This window comes from Leptosomus discolor, chromosome 2 (assembly GCF_034619465.1).
Source record: "Leptosomus discolor isolate bLepDis1 chromosome 2, bLepDis1.hap2, whole genome shotgun sequence".
Classification (NCBI taxonomy): Eukaryota; Metazoa; Chordata; class Aves; order Leptosomiformes; family Leptosomidae; genus Leptosomus; species Leptosomus discolor.
Window position 1 is genome coordinate 102,571,937 of NC_141392.1, and position 24,500 is coordinate 102,596,436.

General features: G+C 37.8%; 1 protein-coding gene across 1 annotated transcript in view; it reads left to right on the forward strand.

The window, feature by feature from the left end:
* The window catches only part of CSMD1 (CUB and Sushi multiple domains 1), a 1,224,748-nt gene that overhangs the window by 346,074 nt on the left and 854,174 nt on the right, over positions 1-24,500 (forward strand). The window contains exon 3 of the mRNA XM_086461528.1: positions 6,378-6,490. Within this exon, the coding sequence (XP_086317654.1) occupies positions 6,378-6,490 (113 nt within the window). The remainder of the gene's footprint in view (positions 1-6,377; positions 6,491-24,500) is intronic.

Genomic DNA, 24,500 nt, shown 5'->3' on the forward strand with positions numbered 1-24,500 from the left:
ACTGCAGTAGCTTCTCTTCTGTCCAGGATGTTTGGATACCTTAAACTGATTCTAATTACTAAGACAACATACTAATGAATTGACTTTTTGATACGTAAAATTGAGGTGCCCGTGAACAGATGATGCTTTTGAAGTGTTCTTTGCTCACATTGTTAAGGCTGTACTGGGTGCCCCGGGGCTGGTGGGGGGTGGGGCCTGTAAGGCAGCCAGGGCTGCCCCATGCCGGACACAGCCGGTTCCAGCCGGCACCGACCCACCCATGCTGGGCACCGCTGGGCCCCGCAGCCACTGTGATGGGGCCTTGGGGGAAGTGTATGTAAGAAAGGAGAGGAAGCACTGGAGCGGAGGAGGGAAGAAAAAGTGAAACAGCTTTGTGAGCGTGAGGTGAGAGGAAGAGGTACGGCAGGCACCTGAGCAGAGGTTCCCCTGCAGCCTGTGGAAGATGCCACAGGGGAGCAGGCGGATGTTGCATGGAGAGACAGCCTTTGGAGAGCCCACGCTGGAGCAGGGTGAAAGGGAGAAGAGGAAGGAGCGGCAGAGAGGAGCTCCTTATGGACTGACCCCATTCCCCATCCCCCTGCACCGCCTGAGGGAAGAGGTGGAGGAGTTGGGAATGTGAGAGTGAAATTGAGCTTGTGTGTGTGTGTTTGATTTTATTTATCCTTGTTTTTCACTATCCGAACATACTTTTACTCGCAATAAATTAAACTACTTTTCCCCAAGTCAAGTCTGTTTTGCCCATGATGGTGATTAGTAAGTAATCTCCTTGTCTTTTTCTCAACCAGGGAGCATTTCCATCTTATTTTCTCCCCCTTGTCCTGTTGAAGAGGGTCAGTGAGAGAGTGGCTGGGTGGGGGTCTGGCAGCTGGACAAGGTCAACCAACCACAAAGGCATTAGTAAATAAATTATAAAATCAGCAATAAATGCCAGGAATCCATAGGGTTGCATCCTGATTGTTTTTTATTCAGATGCCTAATAGCATACACATATTATTAACTAATGGTGATGTTGGATGCCTTAAACACAGAAGGGGTTTGCCTGCTTTTTATTGACAGTATAGTTCTAGGATAATTTCCAGTTAAGCCAAGTATGAGATACCACCTTTTAAACATTTTTTTGGTGTGTTGTACTTGGTATTCAACTTCTGTAATGCAGTGAGGTAGATCTGAAGAAATACAATAGATAGCTAAAACCTTAGTCCTTAAGCCCTTTAGCTTGCCTCACTTTCTGATCTGCGGTTGATCAGCACAATCTTTGAGGTGGCACCTGCCAATAAGTTTGTGTTTTAATGTGGTCTGGTGTTCGATACAAAATGAGCTTACGGATCTGCTATACATTAAATGACAATTTTAAGAATAGTATGTAAAATCTGGAAGATACGACACTGATGGCAGACAGCTTTTTGATGTTTCCTATGGCAGTTAATGATCTATATCACTTTATAGTAAAATGGGAGAAATGTTTTACAGATTTTGAGGGAGGAAAAAAACAATCTCTGATTTTGTCATTTATCGTTTGCCCAAAATTACTTTTGGGATAATTCATTGAAACTTAGACTTCTACTTTACCTTGTTATTAATAACATTGATCCTTTTGGCTAATACCTTTTGCAAGAGACATCTGTTAGCTAATTTCAGGCAAGAATGTTTTGTCTTGGCCAAATAGATTCTAGTTATTTCCTCTGAGAATGTTTCTGGGAACAAGCTGTACAGATGTATGAGCAGGGCTCATATATGTGTGTGTGTGTGTATATATATATAAAAGTGTATGTGTGTATATATGTAAGGCACAATCCTAAAAATGTTTAACAGATCTGATTCTCCTTCTAATTATAATAATGTGTCTTCATAGATTTCATTGGCTTGATTTGAGAAAAAGAATCTCTCCTTATGGGTGCAGGATGCCCTCTTCCTCTTAAGGTTTTTTTGTAGCTCTTAAATTTCCCAAGGAAATTTATTAACCCTTGACAAAATTTTGTCACGTATGGTAACCTGAACACATTGCTTTGGACTGCAGACAGCTGTAGGAATAAATAAGCTAGCAAATAAAATAGCAAAAATGCTTCTGTTTTCCATCTGCAACTGCTCATTGATTTTTTATTTTTTATTTTTTTTGACAAGTGTGAAATCAGTACATACTGTTGTTAAAGTGGTCTGATCATATGAGAGTCTTCATGTGGGATAGCTGTCCTGAAAGCTTCATTTGTTTCCTTTGACTGCTTCAACCAAGAGGGTGGTACAAAATGTTTATTAAAAAAAATAACCTAGCGACTCTGAGAACAATGACATAGTAGTTCTCATTTGAAGGAAGAGGGGTGAAGCTGGTTTTGTGTCAAGGATGTCTTCAAAACACCTGCAAAGATCGGTTCAGCTTTAACCATGCTTGAAGGCCTGTCAGTTTCTACATAAACAGCTGGGACTTGCTAAAAAGTTCAATCTCTGATGAACTTATGCAAAGAACCTGAAATTTCTTAGGCTAAATACTTATGTATTTTCTCAGAAACTGCTGAGTGTTCTTGTTTTCCTTACAGCAGCTGTTTGTGATAGGGATTGTGCCCATGCCTTCCTGATGGGTCATGGATTTGTTGAATAACTTGGGTTAGGAGAAACTAGGTTATTTGCTCTTATCTCCTGCTGACATTGGAGCCAAGACTGAAGATAGATGATGCTGTTTGGCTTGCACTATCAAGTTTCTAATGTCTCCAAGGATGGAGATACCAGATCTTCTATGGGCATCAGGTCCAGTATATAACCATCATCACGGTGGTGTGTTTTTTCGAATACAAAACCTGGAATTTCTCATGTTGCAGCTTACCTGTTGCTTCCCATCTTTTCTGCACTTCCAAAAAGAACTTGGCTTTTTTCTATACTGCTCCATTAGGTAGCTGAATACAGCAGTAAGTTTCACCCTTTAGTTGTCATCTTTTAAGGGCTCAACAAATCTATTCCTTCAGCCCCTTCCTGTAAGTAGTTTGCTACTGACCCCTAACCATATTGCCAACCCCCCCCCCCCCCCCCCCCCCCCCCCCCCCCCCGAGGACTTGCTGCATTATAGGTTTAGTGCCAGGAAATTCTGAGCAGAGCCAGCTGGACCTATTGCTATGCTATTGAAAGAAAAAAAGAACATTAAAAAAAAAAATCTATGTATTTATAGACCTTATCACTAGAAATGGCTGAATGTCAAGATCTGTGACATGAGAATTGAGAATGACATGTGTGGTGTTTTGTGTTTCCTTCTCTAGGAAAAAAAAAAAACCAACACTCAGTACTGGTGTACCACTGTGTTTTCTATTACAAGTTCTGTTTCTTCTTTATAGACGAGCCAAATATATTCCATCTGTGGATTAAAAGTATTTTAGTGTGTGCGTTTCAGGCAGATTAATGCTACTGCAGGTTTAGGAAGTAGCAATATTTTAAGCTTAAAGTATTGCCATATGCTCAGTATGAAGTAGTGCAAGTTTATCAAGTGACAGTTTTATTCAGAGTGACTTGAAATGATTCTGCTTTCTTAGCACACACACGCTTGTCTGTCTAAACGGTTCCCATTCTGGTTGCAGTGAAGGCCTACATGTTAATTGTCAAGATACATTTCCAAAGTAAAGCAACATGAGAAGGTGTGTGATTTTTCTGCATGATGAAATGAATGTGCAAAACACATTATGATTCATGAGCTATAACTACCTAGCAAAAATGTTGGTAAAGGGGGAATGACTTGGTAGTTTAGCAGTGTTTTAATTCTGGAAACATCTGAAGAATAACACTAGATTTTCATCTGCTCTCTAGTTTTTGTTTGCACTCAATTTCATGGCATTTGATCTTACTGAATTTATTAGAACAGTATGAAGAGATGCTTTCAGAAATACTTCAGGCAGCAAGGCTCCTGTAGAGGCACCCAGGTAGTCGGCTGAATGACTGAAATACGGACTTTTTCTATTAAAGACTTTTCCATAATCTTTTTTAGGATTACTGTAATATTAAGGGCTTGAAAAAATAGGTTTTGAGTTGACGTACTAATTCCTTGAAGGTTACCATATATTTTCCTTTTCCTACATCTGTGAAACCTTTAAGTACACTGATTTAAGGTATAAAAGAATATAGTTGTCTTCCTTTAATGTGAATTGCAATGTCAGCCTAAAAAACAATCTTTAGTATTTCAAGGGGGATACTGTAGAAACAATTTTATTTATTCTAGGATAAAGAATCCGTATTGTAGGAGTGATACTTATTATCATAACAGAATCAAAGTAGGTAGGTCTAGAAAACATAACGAGCTCAGATGTCCAGTTACTACTCAAATAAGTTCATGTATATGAACCAAATTTGTACTAAGTGGAGCAAACACTGATCAGGAATGAGGTAGCTAAAGCTGTGTAGTTCTGCATTGATACAACTTTTTTGTCTTTTTATTGAAATTTTTTAATCAATTTTTTTTTAGGTCTCCTGTGTAGTGTGAAGTGTTGAGGCTAGCTGCTATCTTTCTATGTGTCTCAACCTGACTTTCCTTTCTTCCTTCCTTCCCCTACAATGCATGCTAGTTTCCTCTATTTCAGCAAGAAATGTTATATCCAGGAAATACTGTAGTGCTATAAAAAACCCCCAACCTGTTAAAACCAGAACTCTTTGAATCCCTTCTCAAAGAAGGAACAGACATGTGAGTAAGATCAGAAAATACATACCCTGAATTAATAATGAACTGTCATACAGTACACTCCAGATGTAGGGCACTACTGATAACCACTCTAACTTATTAAATAGAACAAGAGGCACATTTCCCTACAAACTGCAACGTCTAGTGGAGGTGAGAGAACATAAAAGTCTGAACATAAGATGTGGCAAGCCTCACGGTAGTTCTGCTGTTTGAGAATTGAGGGGAAAATCAACCTGTTATTTCTGGAATTGGAGTAAATGAGGTGGAAAAGAATAGGAGTAATAAGTTGACAAGTACACAGAAGGTGAAAAGATTAGAGCAAACAGCTAATTAGCACACAGGAGACAATGTTGCTTAAAAAGAAAGGAAGAAATTGCAGAAAGCTTGTTGCTGACTTATATTGCCTTGACTCTATGCCTTCATCTGTATTTAAAGCTCTGCTCACTTTGATCTCTGACTCATCTGAGTCTTTGTTTTCCAAAGCTCAAAATTGGAGATGGGGAACCACCTGACTGGTGTAATTCAAGCATGGAGTTCTTCTCATATGTTTTTATATATGAGAGTGGTCTTAAATAAGCCTAATTTTGCAAAGAACTTCTAGTTCAGTGATACTGCTGTACTACTATGTTGTTTACAGTTACTTATCTTCTGCAGTTCCAGATGCCAATTAATGAACTATAGCATCATTGTACAATAGATTTCAAAGGCAAGACTTTTTTTTTGAAGCTTTGGATTGTCTTAACTGTCTGGATTAAAACTATACCAAAGCATTTTTCATTTGTGTTTTTGTTTGCCTTCTTTTTCTGTTGTGCTGTTCCAATGTCTGAATTCAAGAAGCTCTTTTGGGGTGAAATTTGAACAAAAGGTGACTTTCTGGTATGTTGTTCCTGTACTCAGTGGATCAAATACCTTTATTGAAAAACATAGAGATTAGCTAGCTATGTAAGCTGACAGTATAGTTTTGGGCTTGTGGGACAGTAATGGTGTCTTACGTTTTACTTATGCAAAATTAATCATTAAGAAATCAACTTCTCACTGTTATCAGCCAATTCTAATGAATTCTCTGTAGTGATATTTCAGTAAAGGTTGTAAACATTTTTTTCTGTCTGTTTTATCCTCAAAATGAATCAAAACATTTATTTGGAGAAATCTTAAAATTAGTATTGCAATGTCATTATACATACAAAACAGAATTTTGGATAAGCTAAAGGTAAAACTGCTAATAGGATGGGAAATGTAATTTTTGTGAAGCAGTTAACATGGAATGTTTTTGTTTGTTTGTTTTCCGGTCAGTTAATGTATATGACATTGAACATGAGATCCATGCTTTTTCTGAAGCAGCAGCTGGAGGACAGACAGGGTAGTCCATGCCAGCTCAAATTGTGCTAGCTGTCGCTGTGAGTCAAGGCCTGGATATCTTCTTCTAGGTGTTTTAAACTTACCTGTCTTTGTTGTGAAATGAATCGTATAAAAAAATTATTTGTCTTTAGTAGATACAAACAGTTCGTTCTTTTGGTGTTCTTTGTTGGAGAGTGCACAAATGTGTTAATATGAGGGTTAAAAAGCTCAAGAACATGTTTGAAATTTTGCATTGAATGTTTAGAGACTGCATCAGGGTACAGAGCATAACACATTGGTGTTCGAGTATAGAAATATGCTCATCACTCCTACTGATGTCCTTTACTTTCTTCATTTCAAAAGTTATAATTTGTGCCTTTTTATTGCACAGGTTATCTGGGTTTCAGCTTCCATCATCTATTGTGAGCACAGGATCTATCCTCACCCTCTGTTTCACCACTGATTTTGCTGTCAGTGCTCAAGGCTTCAAAGCGATCTATGAGGGTAAGAACACTTTTCCTCTGAGGTCTTTATTCTACTTGATACAGGTTGTTCATGTTGAAATGTGATGTTTCAATTTTAATTGCTTGGGATTTGAATCATTGGTGAATATTGCATAAACTTTTTTTAATAGCATACTTAAATGTTACTCATCATGGCCATAGTCTTGATTTTGAAATTTATTTTAAACTAACACATTAATTTCTGCTGGAATTTTTAATTGAATTTGTCAGGCTTCCAAATCTGGATTCAGAAATGCTTACATGTAAATGGTTTTCTTATTTGCTTCGATAACTTCTTTAGGCGATGCCTAACTTGAGGGGTATAACCATAAAAATGAGAGGAGATATGAATGCTAACTGGTCTTGAAAATATATTGCTAATGTTCTCTTTGTGGAAATTTAAAGCAAGAACAACAACAATAAAAATATATGTATATATAAATTTAAAAACAAAACGAGAGAAAAAAAAAAGCTCTTGAAAACAGGCTTTGTGGAAGATGTTAGACTACAGTGACGACTGCATAGTTCTGGGAAAAAATAAGGCCAAACATTTAATGTCTTCTAGTATATACCAAGAATTAAGCTCATAAAGCTGGACCAGTAACATTTCCTTAATACTTGCAGTTGTACAAAAGGCTTTGAGATCTGCAATCTTTGGGAAAGTTACAAGATGCAGTGGTAATAAGTCAGTTGATTAGAGCTGTTTGGATAATGAGGGTTTTTGAGTGCAGCTTCAGGATTGCTTTCAAATTGAGTGTGCGGTGGGGTTTTAGGGGGTGTGTTTGTGTGGCTTTTTTTTTTTTTTACTTCATGGAAAATGCAGGGTTTTGAGTAGTAGAAGTTGCAGAAAGGTCCATTTCAGATAACTTCTCAAATGCAAAGCCTTTTTTTTTCTCCTATGGTTTCATAGGTATAATCCTTTGTTGCAAGTGTTTATTCTGGAAAAACTGCCTACAGCCACTTGAATGATAGAATTTGAAAGAAAAATATTTGTATTGGTGAGGTTGATGTAGGAACTCCGAATCTAGAAAGTAGTATGGTTTCATTGTAGCTATTTACTAGGACTAGAATTTGCAAGTGTGTAAATCTATTATATTGCTCAACAGTTCAGAAAAAGTCAAAGTAACTTTGAGACCACAGATATCTTCAGATGCTTGGTAAACTTTGGTCACGTTTCTGCTAGAACTATACACAGTCCCTTGAAACTTTATCTCCCTTTCTTGACAATAGCTAAGTCTACTCCATATTGATGCATATCCTTGTGTTGTATTTGATTAATGTTTTGAAATGATAGTGTCTTTTAAAGTATCTTTTGAATTTTGTTATCCTCATTGAGTGGGTTACCTAGCTGTGACAGACAGAGGTGTAGGAGCTGTCATGAGTAACTCGAACTTTTTTGTTTTGAGCTTTTCCTGTTTGGGATGGGTACCTCAGCAGTATGTATTTCCTTGGTAGCTATTCCTCCTTTCTTGTGTCCCCCAAAGCCTTATCACTTGGTAAGTCAGCTAATCAGTCTTTTTTTTTTTTTTTTTTTTTTTTGACTGAGATGAGGGATGTGAGGAGAGGCTGGGAAAGTTTAATTTTAATAGTCTCTATGAGCTTTATTATGTAAGTTGAAAAAGAACATCAGAAATCCTGAACACACCAGGAACTGTTTTTGTTACCTCAGTAGGAAGTTGCTCTCTACATACCTGTATCTTTCTCTTCTAGCAGATGCATACGATAGCATATTTCCTCTTTGTGTGCAATCCGAGCTGTTTGTTTTTCATATTGAAAAAGACAGTGAAGAATGCTAAAGGATGCCTCTTGACTGTCAAGTTAGGAACACATGCTCAGAGCCACAGGCTGTAATATAATGACACTTCCTGCTGGCCTACTTTCTTGTAAAAACCCCAGCAGGAAGAGCAGTAATTAACACTGACAGGTAGAACTACTCTCTTGTTAAACAACACTGCCCCCTTTCAGATTTAGTGTTGTAAACCTGGCGTTTTCCATGAACCCTAAATTGACTTCACAATATGACGTCCAACTCTGGAAGAAATAGTGAACATCACTCAAGTGACAGCATCTCAGTGTACAGACCAGCAGTGGGGACTGACGGTTTGGGAAGTGCTTGTGGCACTGAGGGGCTAAGTGTTTTTTGTGATGGCTGGGTGTGATTCCTGCTGCATGGCCAGTTGAGTTGCTGAAGCCCCATAGTTTTAACAACTCCTGTAACTGTTCCCTAAACTACTTGTTTTAAATAGTGACCCCTTCTGGCTCCTATGCCATAGGTAGTTGTGTGAGTAAATTTGTGATTGGTTTCTCAGTGACAGGGGAGTACAGACCAGATGTTATCACTCACTGGAAGTCTTTATAATCAGTCTGCCAGCTAACATCCCTAAGTTAGTTTGCTTTTACTACAAGTATCTACTTATTCCTGGTTTTAACCCGCTCTTTCATTCTTCTCTTGAGTAAGAGAATTACTGTTCGGTTGGAAGCGTAGGGAGTATTGAAGTGCTACTGACTTCTGCAATCTAAGAGTTTGGGACACTATGGGGTTGTAATGCAGAGTTTGAGAAATGCTGTTTTAAACATCTTAATTGGAGAGAGGTTTTAACTGCATGTCAGCTGGCAGGGACAGTAAGTTTGGGGGGAAAAAAAAATCTGGGTTGTTTTTAATGGTGCCTGAGGGAGTGATCTGTAACAGAATTTTTCTGTATAGAAGTAGAAAAGCCCACAACATGCAAAAGTTAAGGAACACTAACAGACTGGGAGCAGGAAAAAAAAAAAGTCTTTGCATCACTATGCAAAGGAATTGTTCTGGAATTGCACCACTTGCCTCACAGTAGCAGAGGAAGAAGGTCTGAAAACTTCAAATATTAGTACTAATGAAGGAACTAATTTACATAAACTTTCCATATTCTGGGAGGCTGCAAAACTAGTGGGTTTAATTTTTTTAATTCTTGTGACAGGCCACTCTTTCTTCTGAATAGGAAAATTTCATCTAATTAGGATTGTTACTCTCATGCAGTTGAAAGTCAGTATTTTAGGTATGATCATGTGGGTAAAAAGGTAGTGTTTTGACAACAATGACTCTTATCTCTCAAAAGGTTTAATACTGGGCTAGATTCTCTACTGTGCTGAGCTTCTGCTTTGCAGAGCAAAGGGGATGCTGTTGGGAGGTTTCACCATTACTGTCTGCAGGATGCTCTTTTTGACTTCCTCCCTGGTGAATAAAGGTAGGGCGCTGTACCAGGGAAGTGGTCATACAAACCGCTTCAAGACCTGCTGAACAGCCTCTGAAGCTGCACTCACACTGGTATCCCTAGTAAAGAGAGAACACTGTGTCCCATTCCCTGGGCTGAGATTCTGAGCTATGCATTTTATGGAGTATATTCGTGATTTATAACCTCACTACGTTTGCAGCAATGACATGTGTTTTTGCAATATATAGATAGATTAACAATGAAGCTAGTGAAACCACATTCCTGTGCTCTAAGCCCTTCAAGATTATTTGTACCTGTCTGATTTGGCCTGCTGTCACCCATATACCATGAATATTAATAATTAACTAAATCTGATTTTGTGGCTGTAGACCAGCGAGACCATCTAGTTTTAACAAGACACTGATGTAGTTGGGCAGCTGCCGAGTTCTTAGGCTGAAATGTAGATTTCTTTACTATATCATTACTTCACCAGATTTATATGTCCATTTCTGAGAATCTAGTATTTTTAACTGATAATACTTCTGTCTTCCTCAGTGATCACATCAGCACTCTAAGCTTTTGGTACAGATAGAAGCTTGAATTATTTTTTTTTTTTCCCCAAAATAAGAATATCTATGGGATTTTCAAAGATGTGATTATATTAGTGAAAAGAATTATAAATTTCAGAAGTAGTAAATTCCATTTATATAATCTGTCAAATTATTTGATCTCCTAAATGATTTCTTGACCATTACCATCAGTGTTGTTTAATAATTAAATCTAAAGTTTAAGCAATGGGATTGGGGAGTTGAGAGAGAGATTCTGTTTCCTTAATGTGTGTTTGGGTTGTTTTTTTTTTTTAGTTGACAGTGCTTTACATCCTATAAAACATGTTTAGGCTTTGTGGGGGATGTGTGGGGAGAATAACAAAGTACTTGTGCAATTTTGTTTAATTCCCTGTTAAAATCTGTTTAATTCTTATTTTCTAGAATGAGATTAACAAACTGTTTTAAAAAAGGTGCTTTGAGGGCTACAAACAGAAGTAAAAATTCAGCATTGCAGTATCACTGTAGTAATTTTCTTTGGAAAGTCAAAAGTATTCCTCTCGTAAAGAACACTTGCATATGGTTGGGAATACCGCTGTCATTTAAAGAGTATTTTTCTGTATCTGAAGGGTTATACACACATATACTTAATTTGAGTAATGCATGTTAGGATTGTAATATGGTCTTTCTTCTGCTAAATCAGTGTGTCCTGCTGTTCAGGGAATCCATTTCTCAAGTGCAGAAAATTCAGTAAAAGTAGAAAAGCTTGATTCAAAGTGTGTTGGTAGTAATCAATGTAAAATGAAATGTCATGGATATTAGCTTATATTTTGCTACACTAGTGTCTGCCACTAGACATTAAACTGCCCTCAAAGGTTCATTTTAAGCTCCCTCAATTTTTTTTTTATTTTTTTTTTGTGTGTGTGTGGTTGTTTTTGTTGTTTCTAACCGCAATTTGTAATGTAAAATTCGTGGACAGTGTTTAAGCAACAAGCCAAATGTACTGGACTTGATGTGTGCTAGTACCTTTCCTTGACCTCTGCTCTACAGCAGCAGGTTTTCTTTGCTGAAGGAAGAGCTCTTGCATGTCCCTCTATCTTACTTGCCCTCAGGACATATTTCCTTTTTTCTTTTGTTCTTTGAATTCTCAAAGCTTTCTGCTCACACCCAGCATTAACATTTATACTGGCAGTCGCCTCATCCTGCCTTATGCGTCTTCCCTGAAGCTTCTTTTTAAATCCCTTTCAGCATCAACAGCAGAAAGTAGTGGTACACTTCCACAGTGTAAAGTCTTTGAAGAAATTTTATTTTTCTTCCTCTTGCTGCTCCTGTTCTCCCTGAGTATCTGTTGTTTGGTGTGGTTTTCCTTTTTATTTTATGGTTCAATACTTTGAACTATTTGAAACACACAGAAAAAAATTGAAACCTTCCCCACCCAATCTGGAAAAATTAGTCTCTTGTATTGATTCCATGAGTTCACCCAGATAATTTTCCTGAGTGTAATTTTCCAGTCAATATGGTCCTAGTCAAGATAAAAAACCTCTGGTTTTGAGCTAATGGTTTTTGATTTGTTTGTTTCCCTCAAGTACCAAAATACCTTTCCTGTACTCTTTTAAGAGTAAAAATCTGATTTTTTTTTTTTTTTTTTTTTTTCCACTGGATTAGCACTTGACAGTGAATCCTACTTCTTGTCCATGACTCTGTGTTAGTTAGTGGCTGCATAGTTCTCCCAACAAGCTGTGATACAGTGACAAGTGTAGTTACTCCCTGGGAATGGGCATGTTCAAAAAAAAAATGGAATAATCTGAGGCGAATCGTTCAAGTTGAGAGTAGGAAGCTAACCTGGCAAGGAAGTACCAACTTTTAGGCAACTCATATGCATAACGATCCCCTGCTATTCAGTGTGAGATAAGTAGTCTCCTGAATCTTCAACCATCGTCAGTTAATCACTATGGTTTAGTGATAGGCGCTGTTTTATCTTTTAGATAATATTTCATTTTGATTGTTCCAATGGTCTGAGACTTTGAATATGACTCCCGAACCACAGTGGATTAGTATATCCAGCTCTGAAGAGGTCCAAAAGGTTGTAATGTGTATCTAGTGATGACATTGAGAGCAATGCAGTTCTATCCATATTCTGCTGCGTACTTCTTGGGAAGGATTCGGTTTGTTGCTCCCAAATTTATAACTATTCTTTTCTCTACTTTGTTATCTGGAGAAAGATGCAGTGTAAATTTTAATCTGACTTTAAGCCTTTTTAATGTTAAAGACTGCCTTTTTTAGCATTTCTTTGGTGAGAAAACAAAACTAACATTAACACTATAGTAAATGCTGGTATTCTTGTAAATGTAATCTTGGCAGCTATACATCCTAACTAGCAATCTCACCATTGACTGTTAGTGTAATTGGCCATAACATCTGTTAATGGACTGATACATTTCTGTTTCTATTTTTAGTTAAATACTTCTTGCTTACTCTTTTGGTAGTCTGTTCTTTTCAAACTGAGATGTTTGTTAAAGATTTAAGCAATGTGTGTGTGTATACACATGACCAAATAAACCAAGAGCTTTAAGTAGTGAGAGCACAGGCTGAAATGGGATCTTTTTAGGCTGAAATTTGTAGTCGCACCTCTTTGGAGCAGAAGTAATTGTCCTCTGAGAATGAATTTGGGTATAGATTTCCTTTGTCAGCTGAAGTCCTTAAAAAGGAAAAAAAAAATTCCTTTCTCTAGCAATTTCTCCTTATTAAAAAAAAAAAAAATCTTTTTGGAATGATACAATCTGAATGAGTTGCAATGATGACATACAGGAAAAATCATAATGCAGTTAAAAATAAATCTGATGTTTCGTGTGTCAAAACATGATGTAATGTGTAGCAGCAAAATCTCAGGGCAGAAGAGGTCTGGCAGTGCTGTGGAACTGTTCTGTGAGACCTCTGATAGCTAATCTAGAATATCAATGATTTAGGTGTCAAAAGAGTTCTCTTAACAATAAAAGCTAAAGAAAACTATTTTTTAAGCCTACATGTAGTCAGAAAATTTATGAAAAAGAAAATGGAGTTTATTTTGTGAGGAAAGATAGGTAAAATAGTCTGCTTGTGCTCTGAAATGTATGAATAGTTCTAAAGCTTGGTCAAAATGCTGAATTGAACTGAACTTGGTTGGTAGAGGCAAGTAATGACTGCCCTCTTGTATGCCTTCTATTTCCAGTCTTCTGTATGTGAAGAGATTTTGCTTAGAAGAAATAACTGTATTTAAAACAAATACACTGCACAGCTTTCTTAGTTATGAGAACTTATGGTGAATACCTTCACTGGTTAATAAAGAAGTGAAATTCCTTTCACCAGTAAAAGACTTAAATGTTGCATTTCAGCAATATTTGAAGGACCAGGAGTCAGAAATCTGGAATGTTATTCCTAAACTGCCAAAGGGCAGAACCTTTCCAACTGGGATTTCTAGAAAATTTTCCTAGGAAAAAAGGGACTGTAATGAAAGTGGTTGTGATGGAATAAACCCTACTTGAATTGGCAGAAAACAAAATTAAAGCTAAATGTTGTAGGACTCATTATCAACCAATTAATTTTATATTCAAAAGAAGAATAATTTTGTGAGAGCCTTTCCTACTGTATTAGTCCAATATAAACTGTCAGTTGTTTTCTGCTTTCCAGCATCTCACTCTGATATGTTCTTGGAACTGGCTTTTTGACTGATGCTGAAAATAAGGGATTATTTTTGTGCCTTCTGGTGACTTATTGATCCATATAAGAACTACTGTGTTCATTGTCCTTGGTGCATAAACCAGTAACAAACCTGATGTCAGTGGTTAATACCTTGTAATTATTTGGTGGGCTTGTAACCGCTTTCCACAAGACTCTCACGTGTGCTACAATTTGAGATCACAAACCCAACATGAAAATGATTTGGTAAAAGTTGGCTTCCTAGGGGAAAACGTTAAGGAGTTGCTCCTCTCTGCTACTATGAGCTGCTGGTTCTAAACCAGAACAGCACATTCTAGTATGCAAAACAGAAGTGGAAAGTCAAAGTCATATCCTGTTACAGCTTAAATAACTTAATACAGTGTTTTCATTTCTCTACTATTAAGTATTGGGGCTCTGGAGAATTTACTCTACATCCTAACAGATCATCATCCCAACTGTACTGATACTGATACCCTGTTTCATGTTCTTTCTCATCTACCATCATTAGCATGTGTTTGTATGACTAATATTAACTTGTGAAAAATACTTCAAAGGATTTTTTTCGAAGTGTCATAATTCCTTTAGCTCACTCAATGCCTGATCTGAATCAGTATGAAGATGTTGTTGTGTTTTAATGCCAGCCGGCAGCTAAGCACCACGCAGCTGCTCACTCACTTTACCCTCCAGTGGGATGAGGGAGAGAATTGGAAGAGTAAAAATGGGAAAAGTCATGGGTTGAGATAGACAATTTAATAGGTAAAGCAAAAGCTGTGCACGCAAGTAAAGCAAAACAAGGAATTAATTCACTGCTTCCCATCGGAGGGCAGGTGTTCAGCCATCTCCAGGAAAGCAGGGCTCCATCACGCATAGCAGTTACTTGGGAAGATCAATGCCATCACTCCAAACACCCCTGAGCAATGGCAGCCCTGGCCAAACTCCACCACTCCCAGTTTTATTGCCGAGCACGACATTATATGGTATAGGATATCCCTTTGGTCAGTTGGGGTCAGCTGTGACACCTCCCAACTCCTTGTGCACTCCCAGCCAACTCGCTGGTAGGGCAGAAAAGGCCTTGGTGCTGTTTGAGCGCTGCTCAGCAATTGCTACAACATCCTTGTGTTATCAACCCTCTTTTCATCACAAAACCAAAATATAGCTCCATACAAGCTACTATGAAGAAATTTAACTGTATCACAGCTGAAACAAGTACAGATGTGTGGCATGATCTAAAAATTTTGCATATCAATATGTTGCAGACAGCTTAAAAAAAAAAAAGGCATTGAACAGAAAAAGACTTGCTATGCTTCTTTGCTTCAGAATGCTTTAGTTCTGTTTGGATTTTAATTTTCAAAGTTAAAATATATTCTCTTAATGCAGCAACTGTTTGAGAAAGAAACAAGGTCAAAACTCAAATCTGGAATTGTGTTGGATTTATCTCTCTTTTTAATTCGGTCATGTAAGGAATATATGGAACACGTCTTTTCTGCAAGTGCTTTTCTGAAACAAGCCATGCAACGTGACTCAACAGAGCTGGGATTTTTGCTTGTTCCATTTTATAGCCAACTGGGATTTGGGAGAATGACTTCTTCTGTTCATAGCCTTACAGGTTTGCTGGAGATAAGATTTCAGTTAAGCAGCTTGTGTCCTTCCCTGCCCCCACTCTCTAAATTTATTTTAAATGGCAACTGCTGCCAAATATCTGGATGCCAATAGTTAAAGAAAGAGCCTGTAGTCTGTTCAAACTTCATTTTGCCTGAACTTTCAGTTCTGGACACAGTCTTTCTCTTTACCAGTGTGGAAATTAAAATATTGTCAGTGTCTTGTGTGCATTGCCAAATTACTTGGAGGAGTTTCTCAATGCATTTATCACCACACCTCTATCTGACTGAAGAGTTAAATCCCACTGCCTTTTCTGACTATCAGATATATTCAATAGTGTTTACTTACCTTCAAAATGGTCCCCATTAATGAGACAGTCCCAGATGAAATGCAGCTGACACTTATCTAGCTTTCAATGAATCTGAAAAAGTCTGATGCTGTTGCTTGCTTGATTTCTGATCTCATTTGTAAAGTTATTTATTCCTTTGGCTGGTACAAAGTAGAGAAAGTTACAGTGGGCTTTTCATCTCTCAGATAATAAGAGTGAGTTTTCAACAATACCAGTCTGATTTCTGGTTTGTAATAGTTCTTATAGTGCTTTTTTTTAGCTATTGTCCTTAATTTAAAGTAATATCACTTTTTATTGTGAAGACTATATTTCTGCCTTTAAAAAAGTTTCTGCAGCCTACTAAGAGTTACTGTTGATAACTGCTTTGTATTTATTCCAACTCTGCTTGCAATGGCAAAAATGGCTTAGGGCTTTTATGTCTTTTGTTGCAAAAATAAAAGAAAACAGAAAAATCTCTATTTCATCTGGAATCATTGTCTGCAGATTTTTATTCCTTTAAACTGGCAGAGATTATAGACTCTTGCAGGGTGGAATCAGTATTTCTAGATTAAAACCTGTGGGTTAGCAGGCCAGAAAATAGAATTTTGGGTTTGCTATGTTACTGTAGCCAGCAGCTGTTGTCCTGATTAATTGGAGGTCATGTAATTTGCTATATTAGATGCATAGTTAGCATATAAATAGTCACATACCTTGCTTTTCATCTTCTCTTGTATAACTTTAAACCAGTTATAATTGTACTTTGAATGACTTCATTATTCTTATCCTTCCCATATATTGAGGGTTTCATTTGCATAACCTTTCATGTTTTTCTCCTGTAATTGGGATAATAAAGCAGAAATCTAAAACTTTGCTACAAAATGCACTCATCAAAACAAGCATGTCTAAATTCTAAGTCATTGAACATGTTCAGTAATGAATGAAGTAGCTGGTATGTCACCCATTAAATGTGAAGAAAGGCAGTAGGCTGACTGCAGTACATGTAATGTAGGCACGGTGTTATAACTGAAACTTGAGATTTGTTAAAATCTATCAAATAATCTTCAGCTTGTGTATGTTAGCATTCCATGTTGTCATACAATACCATTGGACTGCTTTGTGTATCGCCTATCCAGATACTGTTAGTTCACCCAGGTAATGTCATTAACTTCATGTTGCTATAAATGAGTACTTTGAGTACTCACTCTATTTTGTATTTCTATCCTCTAGCTCTAACTTATAACACTTTGAAATCTTTCATCTTGTATGTATTGAAAGACTTCCTAATAAATTTATTGAAGCATTCATGCACGAGATACTTCCAGGAAATCTTGTCTTAAGGTTCTTCAAAGCTGACTTATTTGGTTTACCTCAAAAGAGCTATAGGAGACATGGAAGATCACACCATCTCCTTGATTATTAGATCTGTGCCTTTCTTATGCTTCTTTAACAAGACAAGGCACACCTGTATGGTGTCAATGGATTGTAAACCTGAAGTCATAAGAATGTTAAAACAGCAGTTTTGGATGCACAAAATCTTATTTATGGGGAAAGAGGCAACACTGTGTGTGTGTTTGTGTGTGTATGTATGTAAACCCAAGAATTGTTAGTGTGATCAAAGTCTTTAAGTGTCTGATCATTATTAGTCCAGATAAAATTTTTTTACAGAAAAGGGAAAAAACCCCACAAACCAATAAGTTAAAATAGTTGCATGCACACTTCTCGGTTTCTACTCCTTTTCCTAGTATTATGCTTACCCTTCTCCTGCTCATCTGGGTCCAGTAGTTCATGTTTTCTTCTTCCTCACTTCAGGATGCACTTGAGGTTATTCTTACTGGCTAAGCCAATTTTGTACTTTTTGCTCTTTCTTCCTTGTTCTGCAGTTCCATATCACATCCATATTTACTTTATATAGTGTCCCACGCACGTTAGATACTACAACTTTGTTCGTTGTTACTCCTAAATCTAGTTTTGTTCAGGCCTGCATTTCTTTAACTGACCATGGGTGAGTTGTTTGTATCTGGGGGCTCTCTAGTGCTAGTCCTTTGTCTCATCACTTACTGTCCCTGTGCGTGTATTCCCAGTGCTCCATCCTATATCTCCACTTCTCATAGTTTCTATAGTCAAACCAAGCCTATGTTTCTCTTAACTATGTCATTGTGCGAGTTGTAAAATGTTTCACTCTGCATAGAGTAACTGCTTGCTCCAGCTATTCATATAAAACTGTGGTAGTACTTTCAGAAAAAAAGGAGGTGGGGAAAAAAAGTAAACCTACTTAGCCTTAGACAGCTGGTCAATTAGGGAAATCACTGTCACAGCTAAATCAAGTAAAGCAAAACTGCAGGTAAGTTTGGAAAATTTCAGACAGAGTGAGCCTGACTATAGCAAGCCTCAGTCCAGTGAAATCTTTGTTTCTAGGGTGGACCTCACCTGACTAGCTCCCTGAATTTCTGATAGCCATCTACAGAGCCAGTCATAAATGGTTGTAATCATTAAATACTTTCAAAAGCTAATCGTTAGATGACTGTGTTAACATGAAGTAAATCCTTTCAAAGCAGAGGTGCCTGTCTGCCTGCTTTACTGTACAATGGAATCTGAAGGACTAACCTAGCTGTGTACAGGTTGAGCATTTTAATCATAGAATAGTTTGGGTTGGAAGGGACCTTTAAAGATCATCTGGCTTCAACCCCCCTGCCACGGGCAGGGACACCTTCCACTAGACCAGGCTGCTCAAAGCCCCAACCAGCCTGGCCTTGAACACTGCCAGGGAGGGGGCAGCCACAGCTTCTCTGGGCAACCTGTTCCAGTGTCTCACCACCCTCATTGTAGAACAAAATAAAAACCCAACCAAACAAAAAAACCCCAAAACAATAAAAAAACCCCACTACACCCCTGTCCCCCCTGAAAACCACAGCAGTAAAAAAAAAAAAAAGAAACAAAAAAACCCTAAAACACTAAAAAAAAACCCCAAAACCAACAAAACCCTAAAACACTAAAAAAACACCCCCAAAACCAACAAAACAAACAAACAAACAAACAAAAAAACAAAAACCAAAAAGTGTCCTTATATCCCATCTGAATCTACCCATTGCTTTAAAACCCTATTACTTGCCCTGTTACTTCAGGCCTTGGTAAAAAGTCTCCCTTTATCTTCCTTGTAAGTTTAAGTATTAAAAGCCTCAGTATGCTCTCCCTGGAACCTTCTCTTCTCCAAACTGAACAGTTCAAATTCTCTCTTTTTTTTTTTTTTTCTTTATAGAAGAGGTGCTCCAGCTCCTTGCTCATCTTTATGGCCCTCCTCTGGGCCTGCTCCAGCAGGTTCATGTCTTTCTTACACTGGGGCCTACAGAACTGGACGCAGTACTCCGGGTGGAGTCTTACGAGAGCGGAGTAGAGAGGGAAAATCACCTTCCTTGACCCGCTAACCACACTTCTTTTGATACAGCCCAGGATACAATCGGTTTTCTGGGCTGCAAGTGCATACTGCTGGCTCATGTCCAATTTTTTCATTCACCACTATCCCCAAGTTCCCCTCCACAGGGCTGCTCTCAATCTGTTCATTCCTCAGCCTGTGCTGATATGGGGGATTGTTTTGACCTAGGTGCAACACAATGCACTTGGCCTTGTACTTCATGAGGTTTGCATGGGCCTATTTCTCAAACCTGTTAAGATTCCTCTGGATGACATCCCTTCCCTCAAGTGTATCAACTGAACCACTGAGCTTGGTGTCATCTGCAAACTTGCTGAGGGTGCACTTGACTCCGCTGTCTATGCCCTTAATAAAGATATTACTGATCAGTATCAGTCCCAATACAGCCCCCTGAGGGACACTATTTGTTACTGGTCTGTACTTGAACATTGAGCTGCTGACTGCAACTCTTTTGAGGTGTGGCCATTTGGCCAAGTTCTTCTCCATTGAATAGTCCATATATCAAAACCATATCTTTCCAATTTAGAGGCAAGGATGTTGTGGGGTACTGTATCAAAGGCCTTGCAGAAGTCAAAGTAGATAACATCTCTTCCCTTGTTCACTGATGCAGTCGCTCAATCATAGAAAGTTCCTAGGTTATTCAGGCATGATTTGCCCTTGATGAAGCCATGTTGCCTGTCTCTCATCATCTCCTTATCTTCCATATATTTTGACGTGTCTTCCAGGAGGGTCGGTTCCATGATCTCCTTGGGTGCTGAAGTGACGCTGACAGGTCAGTACTTCCCAGGGTACTCCTTTTACCCATCCTAAAAATGGGTGTGATGTTTCTGTTTTTCCAGTCACTGGGGCATTTATCTGACTGCCATGACTTTTCAAGTATGATGGACAGTGTCTTAGCAACAACATCTGCTAGTTCCAGTTCCCTCAGGAGCCTCAGATGCATCTCTTTGGGTCCAATGGACTTCTGCATGTTTGGATTCCTCAGCCGATCTCAGGCTTTATCTTCTCTTACAATGGGAGGGACTTCATTTACCCCCCGCCCCGGTCCCTGCATTGAAGTTCAGGGTTTTCAGAGGTGAGGGAAGAACAATTGCCAGTGAAGATGGATGCAAAAAAGTCATTGAGTACCTCAGCCTTCTCTGTCTGTTGTTATGGGATCCCCTGTCTCATTTATCAGAGGGAGTACAATTTCTTTGGTCTTCCCTTTCTGACTAATGTACTTGTAGAAGCTGCTCTTATTCTTCACATCCTTTGCCAAATTCACATCTGGCTGTGCCTTAACTTTCCTGATCTCATCCTTACGCTGCTGGGCAGCATCCTTATATTCTTCCCAGATTCATGTCCCTGCTTCTTAATCTAAGGTTTAGATCATGTGTCGTGCTTTACAGTAAGTCAGCATTTGAACTGAAAGGACCTGTAGTAGAAAAGCGTGCTTCATCTCAATGGAAATCACTCTTACTTCAAACATAGTTTGAGAATGTTATCTTCTTACAACATTTTTAATTATTCTACAGACTTAAATGCTTAGATTCTTTAGAAATCTTTTATTTTGGAGACTAGAGAGAAGTCATGAGTGTGGCAGCCTTCCCCTCACGCTTCTCTTTTGAGATGAAAAACTGTTTTTGGAAGCAGAAGCTTGTGAGAAAACTGAGCTTTTTTCTGTAAAATGTGTGAAAATTTTGCTTATTCCTGAAAAGATGCAGCCAACTTTAACATACCCTGTATGTGCAGCTCCCTGAGGGCAGCAGAGGAAAATTTGGCCTAGTGTCCCCTTTAACTTTCTTGGGTGACTGTGGGCACTAACAGGGAGGCAGTTGATTCAGATCCCTTCTTTTTTTTTTTTTTTTTTTTTTTTTTTTTTGGTAAGTGGAACAGGCTTCTAAACTGACCAGCAATTAGGGGGTTTGTGCCTGCCTGGTTTATTTTAGCTTTTGATATAATGTGGCTGTAACAGGGAAGCTGGTCTTTTTTTTTTTTTTTTTTTGTTGTTGTTGTAATAGTTTCCTTGGCTTTTAAAACTTTATTCTGCATATTTTTATTTAAAAATATCACTTGTAATAAAGCACTGAGGAGCTGCATTTTGGGGAAAAAAATTTTAGGCAGTGGGTGATTGGACAGCTGTTGTGTGTAGGATACTGAAGTTCTCTTCGATGCTGTCAAGTCAGCTCTGCTGTGGGAGTTTAGCAAATGGCAACAGTAATGCACTAAAACAAAGTGGAACATATTTCAGTGCTGCACATGTGATCAGGCTTCACCTTGGCAAAGAAAGAGTCTTTCCAGCATTTTGTTTTGTTGTGGTGGGTTTGTTTTTTTGGGTTTTTTTTAGCCCTCAAAACTTTCACAGTTGCCCAAATCCTACCCATGTGTTATCCTTTCTTGACTTAAATCTTTATGAAATCTGCATGCAAAATGGCTTATTTGTCAAAATAAGTCTTTAAATTAAAGGAGAAAAGAAACCAACCCACCCCTGAATGTGAGAAGTCAAGTATGAGTTCAGTTCAGTCTGTTTGCAGATTGAACAATGTTCATACTTGGGACCCTCTGCCTGAGTTCTATAACAAGTGCAAGTTTTAAAGAGAATACTTTGCTTCACTCACTGCATGCTTGTCAGTAGCTGCTTCTTTTATGTTTGGGATGTAGCTTTTAAAAGAAAATTGAGAAGGAAACAAAAGCTGAAATATATTTCTCTGCTGTTAGGTTTTTTGCAAAATTAATGTCATAATCACCTTTTAAAGAATACAGCAGTGATGCTTTTTTGCAGTGCTTAGACCATACTCAGCATTTTAAAGTCATTTTGTTGCTTTAGCTGCCCCTAATTTATTCTTCTGGGTTTTCTTAGACTTAGTTTATAACTAACAAAAAGGTTCAATCTTTTGTTTTAAAGATAAGGTCTATATTAGAGGCAATTTGACTTTCACTTTGGATTATCTGTACTGTGATCTGTGTGAGAGGTGGGGTAATGTAAGTGGGAAGAAAAGATAAAATATACACCTTGTAGGCTTAGTAATTGCAAGCTTTTGTTCATGGAACTTCACTATCAATTCAGAAATTATTTATACCCAGGTTTTTCTTTTTCATTTTTCCTGAAACACTGATCAGTGCACCAAATACTAAAGTAATTTACTGTTGGGTTTTCTAATTATTATTTTTTATTTTTCTAAGGGTTGGTTGGGTTTGGTTTCTTGATAGCAACAGAATTGACTCTGCTTCAAACAAGCTGAGGGAACTTTGAACCTCTGAACCCTGGATGTTGTGAACTGTTCACTCAGAAAATCAAAACTGGTGGAGGCATTTAAAACAAACACAAAGCAAAAACAAACAAAAAAGCAAACAGCACAAACCAAAACCAAAAAACTAGTGAAAATAAAACAAGTCATAAACCCCACATACTAATCCCTGAAATCCAGGGACTGAGTACAGATACAACCTGAGTACAGACTTAGCCAAAAACTAATAAAATGTGAAAAGAGATTTGGGAGAAGTATTGCTTAAAAAAAAAAAAAAAATATTGTGCTAGCCTTTTTCTTGGTCCCACTCTTACCATTCTCGATTGGAGCTCTGAGTTTGCACTTTGTAGGTCTGTAGATACAGGTCTGTAGATACAGCACTGCAGGTCTGTGTCAAAAGAATACTGGGTTAACAGATGTAGGAAACAGATGTAGGAAATTGCTAATTGTTTAGTTGGCATCAAGGTAATTAAATAGTCTTGTTGAAACTATTAATGATGATGATTTCTGTGTGTCAGATGCCATATAAAATTTAAGACCTCACAACTGTTAGTGGTTTGCAACTAACAAAATTTTGTAAGACTAACATATCCAGTAAAACTGCAGTGCACTGGTGTAACTGGTATAATTGGGCCCAGTCAGTTTAAAGTGTTCTCAGAGGTTTTGTGGAACTCCCTGCTCCTACAGTGTAATATGGTGTAAATCGTAAATTGTGAAGTTAGTGGAGTTACAACATGGAAAACACGTGAGTTCAGAGAGGTCTGATATTACTGTCTTCAAAATACAGATTAGTAATTGCTTCAGTATTTTTTTTTAAACTGTTGACCTATCTTACGTTACAAATAACTGTTCTCAGTGATGGGCTAAAGCCACTATGCAAGTCAGAAGTTGTAAGTATTCTTTCAAATCAAAGTTGACTGACTATGTAAATCTTCAAGAGCAGATGTAGTAAGTTCCTCCAATCAGTGGACTACTGAAAGCAGTGGACCAGCACCTACTGATACAAGGGATAAAACATGTTCTTCTTAATTTGTGAATTGGTGTGATATAACTTGATGGTAGCTGTGAGAATGATGGTCCCAAATCAGTGTTTTGGTGTTTTGATACTTGGAAATTTTTGTGCCATGATAGGTATATCTGAGTTCAGTGGAAGTACAGTGCCAAAAAGGTAGACTTAACAGAAAGGTAAAATTGTTGCCCCAAATAGGTTCATTAAACTCTGTATCATTGTGTTTTTACGTGTTAAGAGTCCACAAAACTGGATAATAAGGTTAATTGCTGACGGCACAATGTTGAAAGCAACAGGTATGGAAAGTGAGGTGATGAGATGTAGGTGTTGCTAAGAAGGTATATTGTAACCTGTTAGGTCCAGTGCACTAGGAATTTTTGTTGAGATCCAAGGGATGGTCAAGCCTGAACCTGCAATCAGTAAAACAAACTGTTAAAATTGGCCCATCTGCCTGCGCAAGTTAGAATAACCCACAAGTGAGGCTGGTGTTAAGTTTACTTGGTGTGTGCTTGAGCGAAGTATTTGCATGAATATTTTTAATACTTTCAGAACACCTACTGTCTTCTAAAATATATTACAAATAGTATGAAAACCCAACGATTTTAACAGAATGGATAGTAAGGGTAAATAATTGTACCACATTTGATACTGTGTGAAGTGACAAAAGATATGTTAATATAAAGCTGCAGTACCCTAACTTGGAGCACATTAATTTCAAATTAATCACATAGAATAGAACAGAAGTCACTGTGTGATGAACTGATAGAATTGAAGAAAAAATAGTAAGGGAGGAAGAGAAAAACATCAGAATACAATAAATGTGAAAACTTAATTTAGTGGTGGTTTGTTTTTTTTTTTTCCTTGTTTAGCTGATGTGGTGAATTGTTCTCTTTGAAATTCTGGCCTGTTTAGGGTCATACATTGGAGGAAGGAGAGTTGAAATATTTAAAACTAACGGAATATAGTAGGAGTAAATGACTTAAAGTCTCGGG